This window comes from Dioscorea cayenensis, chromosome 10 (genome assembly GCF_009730915.1).
Source record: "Dioscorea cayenensis subsp. rotundata cultivar TDr96_F1 chromosome 10, TDr96_F1_v2_PseudoChromosome.rev07_lg8_w22 25.fasta, whole genome shotgun sequence".
Lineage (NCBI taxonomy): Eukaryota > Viridiplantae > Streptophyta > Magnoliopsida > Dioscoreales > Dioscoreaceae > Dioscorea > Dioscorea cayenensis.
In genome coordinates, this window is record NC_052480.1 from 19,652,291 (window position 1) to 19,662,774 (window position 10,484).

The 10,484-nt window shown below is 34.2% G+C and overlaps 2 protein-coding genes across 7 annotated transcripts; one reads left to right on the forward strand and one right to left on the reverse strand.

Moving 5' to 3' along the window:
* The first annotated feature begins 1,584 nt into the window (after positions 1–1,584).
* Positions 1,585–10,268, forward strand: LOC120270570 (alpha-ketoglutarate-dependent dioxygenase alkB). Of its 6 annotated transcripts, XR_005539626.1 has the most exons (9): positions 1,585–1,754; positions 1,837–1,994; positions 2,256–2,614; positions 6,044–6,182; positions 6,344–6,410; positions 6,516–6,637; positions 7,993–8,133; positions 9,022–9,110; positions 9,328–10,268. XR_005539626.1 is itself a non-coding variant. In XM_039277618.1 (8 exons), the coding sequence occupies exons 1-7, from the start codon at positions 1,651–1,653 to the stop codon at positions 8,091–8,093; spliced, it is 1,050 nt and encodes a 349-aa protein (XP_039133552.1). In that variant the 5' UTR covers positions 1,585–1,650; the 3' UTR covers positions 8,094–8,133; positions 9,328–10,267. The 6 variants fall into 6 exon arrangements, 5 of the variants coding, with proteins under 5 accessions (XP_039133552.1, XP_039133549.1, XP_039133550.1 ...); XM_039277618.1 differs by lacking the exon at positions 9,022–9,110 and having other exon boundaries at positions 9,328–10,267; XM_039277615.1 differs by lacking the exon at positions 9,328–10,268 and having other exon boundaries at positions 9,022–9,306.
* LOC120270572 (zinc finger protein SHOOT GRAVITROPISM 5) lies at positions 8,274–9,028 on the reverse strand. The gene has a single exon (XM_039277621.1). The coding sequence runs from the start codon at positions 8,770–8,772 to the stop codon at positions 8,308–8,310; it is 465 nt and encodes a 154-aa protein (XP_039133555.1). The 5' UTR covers positions 8,773–9,028; the 3' UTR covers positions 8,274–8,307.
* Positions 10,269–10,484: the final 216 nt, after the last annotated feature.

A 10,484-nucleotide genomic window follows, 5' to 3' on the forward strand; every position in this document is an offset into this window, starting at 1 on the left:
GAATTTGTGGTCAAATCTATGAATAACTACAGGCTTGCTGGTTTAGAGAGCTATACCATGCTAAACAGTAGGGAAGGCTTTACATTCTGAAGAGCTAAAGAGTAACCATGTTATTCCTCATGTCCATGTATATACCATGCTCATTAATAGTTTTTGTAAGATTAGGCTTATTTGTCAAGCTCATATTTGGTTTGACGGAATGATAAGGGATGGTTGCTTTATAAAATGACATTACTTACATTGCACTTATGCATGCTTACCTTAAAAATATTTTCATTGATTTTGTTGATCAATAGATGCATAATGAAATACAGTTCACAAAGCTTAAAGCTTAAATATAAAAAATTTTATAATTGATTAACTTGTTTGGATTATATGAACATATCGCCCATATTTAAAATTGATATTTATATTATGTTTTGAATTTTGAAAATTTTATATTTTAAAGTAAATAAAATAAAATAAATTTTTTTTTAATTTTTTATGTAATAATCCAAAATAACAACCTTTTATCTTTGTCTATATGCTTCCCTGTTTTAATATTTGTTTAATAATCTAAAAAACATTTTGATAATATTAGTATATATCCTTCATCTTCAAAGCAAACAATATTATTCAATAATTTTCTTATTGTTTACCTTTTAAAGTTTAATTTTTTTTTATTTTACTTTATTTTACCTTCCCTTCCTTTCCTTTATAAACCTTTCTTTCACCCCCCACGATCCCACCCAAGTTAGGTTAGGGAGAGAGAAAAAAAAATCAAACTACAATTAAAAATACTACTCACAACAGCCATAGATTTATTACATAAGTTCAACTCATCCACTGCATCAATGAGACCTTCATATTAGGCAAATCTATCGACAAAACAAAAATTACATTAAAATTTTGAAAAATTAGAAATTCACTTTACAATTTTTCTAAATAAACTTAAGAAATTCAAACATGATTTCAACTGCCCTAATTAAAATCCAATGAATGGAATATCTCCAATGAAAAAAATTTCACTTAAGAAAAAAAAATTCAAGGTCTTTCACTACAAATACATAAAACCCAAAAAGCCCAAGATCTGTGTTTTGTAATAAACATATAATTGAGGTTGTTTTCAGCAATATATAAATATATTTATATGAGAATAAGTCATCTTAGAATGTTCATAAAATGCTCCCATATTTTAGAAAGATAAACAAAAAATTAAATGAGAAAAACAAAAAGAAACTTATGTGTGAATATTATCAGAAATAGTAACGGTAACATGACTTAGGTTCTCAAACAAGTGTGTTGTGGGTTGGTTTTATAAAATTTTTTGACATAATCTGGAACAGTATAATGTGCATTCTATATTTTATTGTATTATTATTTATAAATATAACAACTATTTTTATAAATAATATTTATTATATATATTATAATGAAAACTGTTATATTGAAATTTAATGGTTTAACACGAATACTCGTGGATTCAAAATCTATAACGTTTGTAAATAATTAATGCTCTATTTACATATGGACACTCACATTTGTAAACATTATGTTTAAGTAAATATAAAATTTACAAGGGTGTTAACGCAAATAATCTTATACCTCCGCCCAGTTCTGTGCATACTGCTGCATACACAAGGAGAAGCCACCACCGGAGAGATCTCGGCGATGTACGGAACCACGGCTCAGCTTCCGGAGGACACGGAGAGGACAGCCTTCCGGCGTGCGGAGAAGCGCTACAAGCTCTACAAGCCTCCAAACCCTAAATCGAGGTCCGTATCCTCTCTTCCGACTCTTGATTTGGGTTTTCTGATAGCTGGATGTCATTTGGATGGTCGCCATGCTTTCTTGCAGGAAGAAACAGGTTTCTAGCCTCACGGATTTGTCGGAAGTCATCGATTTCAATGTTGTTCTTGAGTCTTTCAGGCTTAATGGAGTGACGCCTCCCGGAATCTCTAGATTCGATTGCCCTGGCTTCCATCGTCCCGTGTTCTGCTTCGATGATCGCCCAGGTATTGTTTGGTGTTGGTTCTGATTGTTTACAGTTCTGTTTCTACTCTGTGGTTGATTTGATTGCGTGATTTATTCAAAATTTTTGCAAATATATGCTTATCTTTGATCAATTTGTGTTTAATTTCAATCTACATAGACATTAAAAAGCATAAACCCTAGAAATTCTGCTGTAAAAAGTGCGTGTTTTTTTGTTGATCTTCCTACATACATAAGTATATTGTGGAATTTAACAGAAAATGTAATTGGGCTCCTTTATTCAGGATTTTATTTTATTCCTGGTGCACTATCTATTGAAGAGCAAAGCTATTGGATTAGGGAGAGTTTGCAAACCTTTCCGCAGCCTCCTAACAGAACAAACCATACTGCAACCTATGGTCCTATATATGAATTGTTCAGTGCTGTTGAGAATCAGAAGGTTTTGATACAGGTGGAAGGTTTAAGTACAGATGTGAAACTTGGATTGAGTTCCAGTGAAAACAGCCCACAATCCAGTAGGTACCTCTTCTCTGAAGCCAGAATGGTTGCATCTAAAGGGGAAGCTTGTAAATCAGTTGCAGCATCAGTTCTCCTGCGGAAATTGCGTTGGAGCACCCTTGGGTTACAGTTTGACTGGTCTAAGGTAGATTATCAAATTCAGCATTCATTCATCTTTCTTTCAATTGGGAAGATTGGTGTTAAATGTTACACAATTAGTAGAACTCTGATTTTCTTTTTAAATTTTCAATCAGCGGGCGTGTCTAGGTTATTACTTGCATCAAAATTTAGTCATTATTGTTGTTGCCATTCATACTTGCAAACTTGTGATGTTTTTGTTTTGTTGGATAAGCATTTTTACTGAATTGCACGGATCAGCCTCAAATCTAATGCTATTGTAGGTGAGAACAAATGGAGGTTGATAGTGACTTATAGAATTGTATATGAAATTATACAGGAATTAGAGCAGGGTGCCTGTTTTACTGTCTGATTAAGCTGAAGTAGAATCATATAGTTTTCTGCTAAAGGACAATAACCAGCACTCTCTCTCTCTCTCTCTCCGTTTTTTTTGGGTATAGTGCAAGCATATTTTGTTGCTGCCATTCAAATTTTGCATGTAACTGCATGTGCATAATTTAAATTGCCTATTTATGCTCATTCTCTGTTGAAATCAGCATGAAATCATAGTTATTCACTATAACATATGATGTGGTACAAGCCAAATAAATACTTTGTTTGGGACATATTTACATGGCGTGAAATTGTAAAGCTACTAATATACCAATTTAAGCCTGTGGTGCTTGGAAACAAGGAGTCATGTAGAAGAGGCAAGAACATTATCTCAACTCATTCAGTTCTTATTTTTCTGGAACTTTTGTCATGTAGAAATAATATATACAGAATCCAAGCAAGACAAGGAGTCATTAATAGTGATAAACATGAGGTGGAAAATTGAGGCTATCTTCCCAGTTCAAGTAGAGGAGCTCATATTGGAAAGTCTTAGATTCATATATAAGTTTGGTTTGTGAAAACTCTATAGGGTAGAAATGGCATCTGATTAATTTAATCTACACTCCATACATATGCATGTGCATGGACTGACTATTGCACATCTAGGGCCATGGAATTGTTTCTGAAAGCTGTGTTCTTTGCAGAACTTAAATAATTACCTTAAATACAGTTAATGCTACAGCTACACAGACTTTAAACATGACTTGTCATCTCTAGTTTGATGTGTGCTGCAAAGTGCACGATTGTCAAGTAGTAACTAAAGTATTGTTCCCACGAAGACTTGGTTGTTGAGTACCAATTTCTTGCAATGAAAGGTTATCTAGACTAATTGATATGTGTATTGGAAAATTAAAGAAAATGAAACCTAATTAAAACTATGTTTAACAAGAACTAAGTTGATAAATGGAAAACCTTAATGATGAAAGAAAACCTTATAGTGTCTCCTTTTTCAGTTAGGTTCAACTTCTTTGTAGGTAGAATAGCCTATTATTCTCGTTATTTCCTTTCGGAATATATCAAGGTTCCTAATTTTGATCAATATCTACTTTCGTGGCAATTAAATCTAAGTCGATCTTTTATGTTCCATGATGCCCATTGACCCTCAAAAAATCCTAATTTAGGGTTTTAGGTTTAATCTTAGGATCTCCAACACCTTAGTTCACCTTTCGATTCTTCTCTTGGTGTCTAAATTCATGCAAATGCTGGATCTAACGCAATTACAAGCATTAAATGCCATAATGTTAAATCAAAGGCAACTAAACATTATAAGAGAAATAGAGTCGATACAAAATTATCCACTACATCAAAGGGTTACTCCTAACCTTAGAATAAAAGTGGTCACTCACACATAGCCAATATACATACCAAAAGATTCAATTTGAATATGAGGAAACACGATTTAAAGAAAGAAAAAGTGAGAAAATCTTTATCCTTAATCCAAGTGGTATATCTCTTGCTTGCTAGTTGATGGTTCGAGCTTGATCTCTGATCTTTACCTTCTTTTTTGGCGATTTTTAATTGTTCAAGCTGAGGTGAGATGCCTTTTTAGCCGCCTATTGAATATCTCTTGTTGGGTTCCTTATGGTCACCTTATATAGAGAAAGTAAGCTAGGGTTTCTTTTCTGCGCACGAAACATGGGTGATGTTGGGTGACATGGGCTGGTTTTTTTTGTTTAAGATTTCTAAATTTCTGCACCAACGTTGAACACACGGGTGTTGTCAGGTGACATGGGCTAGTCGTGTTTCTTTTGTTTAAGATTTTTGAATTTCTACACCAACGCTAAACACACCCTTGTTAACTAACACAAGCCGACTGTGTTTTGTGCTGGATCTTTACTTTATATTTCCCATGGCACTCTATAACTTGCTCCTTTTATTTTACCTTCTAAAATGTGTCGAACATATGTAGGTTTAGGGTCAAATTCTACTTATTTGAATGAAAAACAATAAAGAGCAGTACTCTGAACAAAAAGAAAGAAATCCATACAGAAATCATAGAGAATAGCATGCTTGAACAACAAATAAAACCAAATTCATATTAGAATTTCATGTAATTTCTACACTTATCATAATTGGATCTATATAATCATGTTCCAATTAACAAAAGAATCTTAGAGTGTGTTTGTATGAAGGAAACACAAAATTGTAAGAAGTGCATTTTCTTGCATCTGTTCTATGGAGAGAATAAAACGGATAATCAAATGTTAAAAAAAAATGTAGTTGTAATGCTTCACTTTTACTTTCATTTAATCATTTCCATTACTTTGGTTTTCCACTGTTGTCCCTCAATCAAGATGAACCCTTTTATGAGATTCAAGCCTCACCTAGCCACCACAAGAGTATCCATGCTATACACTATAGTCATATGTGCTATGTTTCCCAGATCCTCTCAAGTTGATTCTGGAGCAATGGAAGCAGATGTCCCATTGAATTTATGCAAACCACTATATCACTCCACTAGGTTTGTGCAATTGAGGGGCTTATTCTTGAAGGTGGTAGGTGCAAAACAAACCTAGCAAATCAAAGGTATAATCATGGTCCATGTGAAAATGGATCCATAGGTGGAGGAAAGGAGGAGAAGAGAATTATCAGGCCAAAATAGATTAAGTAATCCTCTACACCCAATACAAGACTAGAATTTTGCTTTAGATAGACTTAGTATAAAATCTTTCCACATAATAATTTTGGGAAACATGGAGATTGTTTCCAATTAACAATAGTGCTAAACATAAACTTTTTTAATGTATTAATATGCAAATCATATTTTAATACTAATATAGACTTTCCTAATGTACTTAAAATATAACATATTTCAACTTTAGCTAGGTCCCTAAGAAAGATCCATCAACAGTCTAAGTTATACCTTTCATGGATATCACAAACATTGGTGGAGAATCCGGATAAAGATTTTGTTCTTTAGCTTTTTTGATTTTTGCTGTTAACATTGATCATCAGCCTGTTTCCTAGATTTTGCCCTTTTATTCAATTTGAATTATATCCTGTAATTCCTATTAGTGATTCTTGTCAATCACATATCTTGAATTCTGCTCTGCTGGTGTTGTAGCGCAACTATGATGTGGCTCTCCCTCATAACAAGATTCCAGATTTGCTTTGTCAGCTTGCTAAGAAAATGGCTGGGCCTGCGATGCCTGCAGATAATGAGTTCCAGCCAGAAGCTGCGATTGTGAATTATTTTGGTCCAAGTACATCAATCATTTCTAATTTTTATTTTTAATATAGCTTGTTTTTGGTATTTGCAAGAATTAGGAAATCTGACTGATGATAAATTTGATAATAAAGAACTTACATGTTTTTTTGTTCCATTAGCTTGCTAACAAGGCATATGCTCGTTGACACTTCTCAGGTGATATGCTTGGAGGTCACCTTGATGACATGGAAGCTGATTGGAGTAAACCAATAGTGAGCATTAGGTATAGTTCTTGTATTTTGTTAATTTGGAATTATCACATTTGATCTCTCTCAAATGATTGTCTTTTTGTGGTATGTCTTTCCAAAGTTTGTCTTTTTCCCTGTAGCCTTGGCTGCAAGGCCATTTTTCTCCTTGGTGGGAAGTCTAGAGAAGATTCACCAATAGCCATGTTTCTACGAAGTGGCGATATTGTGCTTATGTCTGGGCAAGCAAGGGAATGTTTCCATGGTCAGTTTAATTTGTCTATTCATTATTATTCTTATTGTGTGCTTTTATATTGCATTTTAAGAATTTAATGGAATCTTTGTGTGCATTAGGAAAAATTTAAAAGATTTTATTTAGTCTAGAATGCTCATTGTTTGCATGGTGAACCAAATGAAATTAGATCGGGCTCATTATCACATTGAAGATTTCACAATGATGTTTTAGCTTTATGTGAGTATATGCTAGTAATTTATTTATTTATTTATTTTTTTTTGGTTTGTATATTGGTTCCATATCATTTAATACAATCTGAAGAATTCCAGACTTTTGTCAGCTGGCGCCTTGATTTCGTCAGTCCACGACTTTGATTTCTATGTCCTACCAGCCCAACATTATGATGTAATTCCCATGCAGTGATTACTCATTTATGTTTTCTGATTTAGATTTGCCCAATCTTCAGTTGGAGTTTTGAATTCCCAAAGTATTTCAAGTTTTCCTTGGAAGAAAAAAGATTGTCGGTGAGATAAAATGTAACCTGGCAAAATTTACAACCTGTACCATTCCTCTTGTACCACAAATTGTTTCCTGACTTTCATATATGGCCAACTTCCTGCAGAACAGATACAATCCTGACTAAGCTTGGTTCAAGTAGTTTTCTGCAAATTTTATCACAGTTAGAAGTTACTCTTCCAAATTGATCCTTATCCTGTGTTATTACCGATTTTCATTTCTTTGGATTGAGTTTGTATACTAATCAGTTCATGTAGTTGGTAGTTTGGAAGTCTTCTGGCTATTGTTGCAAAAGAGTTGTAATAATAGCAGATTGTCTAGATGTTTTGCAACATAAATTGGCTGCTATTCCTACATGAGTCTTTTATGTCAAAGAGCTTAATTGTAAATAGAGGTTGCATGTAGTTCCAGTTGCACAGGTCAAATAGTTGTCTGCCTTGGATTGCCAATAGCCTTGACAATTATCCAATTATCATTCTTTTGAAGGTCAGATGATAAAAAGAAGAGTTACTCTTAAAAGAAAGGAAAATTAGATTCGAAACAATGTATCTGCATTGTTTTTTAAGGTAAACAGCTAGAAACTACATCATCATCCCCTCTGTTCTGTTCATCATACTTTATTAGCTTCACAATAACATGGTCTGTTCCCTTGAAACTACAAAGAAAGATGTAAAGTGCCATAAATTAATTAAGAATCAGATGTTCTATAAAAAAAATTTTAAAAAGGCAAGTGCCCATGATCCTTTTCCAGACACTGTTTAAAGTTAAAAGTCTCCTTCAGCTGTAGCATTATGATCACTACATGTGGTTCGCACCTCTTTGTATCATTGCAGTTTGAATCAAAATGCCTTTTCGTCTCTGATTTGCAGGAATACCACGAATCTTCACAGGTGACGAATCTGCTGATGTTTCTGCTCTACTTTCACAATTTTCAAGTGAAGAAAGATCATCTTATCGTGGACTACATTAGAAACTCAAGGATAAACATCAACATCCGGCAGGTCAACTAGGTACCCATCATTCTATGCACTGCCAAAGTTCTAATACAGAAAAGGATTGACATTCATTTACTATTTTAAGCTACTTAGAGACATAACATAAATTAAAGAAATATTATGAATGGGAGATTATGCAGAGAAGCTTCAATTATGAAGTTTAAAGAAATCTTCAAATAGGGTAGTGCACTACGGCTGGAAACGTTGCCTGCAACCCTGGCAAGTTATCTCCATGCATGTAGAGCCAATTCTTCTAGTTGCCAACTCCTTCATCCTCTCAGCCTTTTCAACCTCCTCTCGAGCTCTCTCCCACACCAACCTTGCCCGTGCAAACTCTTTCTCTGCAAGCTCAAGCTCCCTCCTAGTCAACTCCCTCACTCTCTCTGCATAAGCCTTCTCCACCGTTGCTAGCCGGATTTGCTCAGCTGTTTGTTGCTTCAGGATTTGCACATTTCTGATGCTGCTCTTTACTGTTTCATCAGACGCTAAAGTTTGCCCAGAACCAGTGCTGATGGACAGGTTCAGGTCTAGTACTGGAGACTCTGTTAGGACTCTGGTCCTCTCTGAGGTCTTGGAACTCTCAGGTGAAGATCTAGAAGATGCCATGGAAAGTAGCAGCTGTAATTCTCTTTTATCTTCATCTTCCAATTCCATGAAAGAAATGAAGAAATAAGAGAGAAAAGCTGATAAGGTGATTGCAGTGAGTGCTACGGTGCTACCTTCTCACTCTCTTTATACTATCCTCCATGCAGTGGTTTACCCAGTTGCCCATTAGCTTAAGTTTGTTAGCAAGGGCAATTTTGTCAATCTAATCTATGAAGTTGTGTGCTCTTCCTTTTTGCTTTTCCTCCATCTTTTCTTTAACATTCTATTAACTCCATTGTGCCTCACTATACTTTGTAGGGTAATGCTATTTTTACAGGAAAAGGGTTATCAATAATCCAGACCACCTTGAGATGGGGATGTTAAGAGATTCTGAGTAAAACTTTTCGGTAACTCTTCTCTGTAAAAGTAGCTTACCATTACTTGATTTTGATTTAGTTAAAAAAAAAAAATTTAGGATGATGTATGCTATTGGATTGAGGTTTATGATAAAAGAAGCAGAGGAAATTTGTAAGTGAAAACTAAGAAGGTAGAGGGTAGCAATGACTTTGATTATGTGGAATAAAATCTTGAGTACTTTCCTCACTTTATTTGGGCATTCCAAAGTGTGTGCAGAGCAGAGGGCATAACATGGTGACAAAGCATAAAGTTGATAAAAGTTAGGAGGGTGATTAATGTCACTACTGCTCTGCTCAACATCCCACCCACCAACACAAGAATCAAATTCACTTGCAGCCTTTGCTCCCCCCCACAGATCACCTTGCTTTCAGGTATTTATTTTTGATGTTGGTTGTTACTTCCTCGTTAGGATTTATTTATTTATTTATTTATTTATATTAAGAAATTTGATTGATAAACTACTCTAGCATTGATACATCTCAAATCATTGATGATTGGATATTTAATTGAGGAGGGAATGTCAGCAGTGCATGTAATAACTCCACATCAGATCTCATAATATGTGATTGTTTGTGAAACATTGAAAACCAAACTTTAGAGGACTTCACATATGCAGTAAAAGTTTAACCAACGATCAAGTGATCTATTAGTAATTGGGTCTTTATTAGAACTTTTTATAAATAGTGAGAGTTTAAATTATGGGTAAAAGTATATTTCAGAGAGTGTAAATAGTGGTTGTGTGTAAGTGATCGGAACGTCCATGTGTGTGTGAGTTTTGTTTTCACTTGCTCAGCTGAAGTTTATGCATATTTTTACTTTTTTAGAAACCTAGTCATTCATCTTGGTAAAAAAAAACAAAAAAAACTGTTTTGTACGTGTATATCAGGCAATTATTAATTGTTTGCATATATTGGTTTTTTAGGGGGTTACAAGCATTAATTACAAGAATTCTGTGCATGTTCTGTACAGTTATTAAATTTCGTTTTTTTAACCCCCACACTTTAACCACCCCCACACTTTAACCACGGTTCTTTTCCAACGCAATTAAATCCATTTTGTATGTATCTTTACCATTTGTTGAGTTAGTTTGACATGTGTTCATCAACCAAAAAGAACTGAATAAGGGTAAGATCATCAAATAAGTTTTGCCAAATTAATTTGCTATTTGGAGGAATTTCTTAAATAGGACGGTGCAATTTTTAATGATATTGAATAAGGCCAAGGTGGCACCATAAATTGTTGCAATGAATATGAAACACAACGTCCGTTTGGTGAAATTGAATGTTGAAATAGATTAATATTACTGAACTAATGTCAAATTATAAATTTGAAAAAGGCTATTTGTCATGCCATTGTTTATTGTA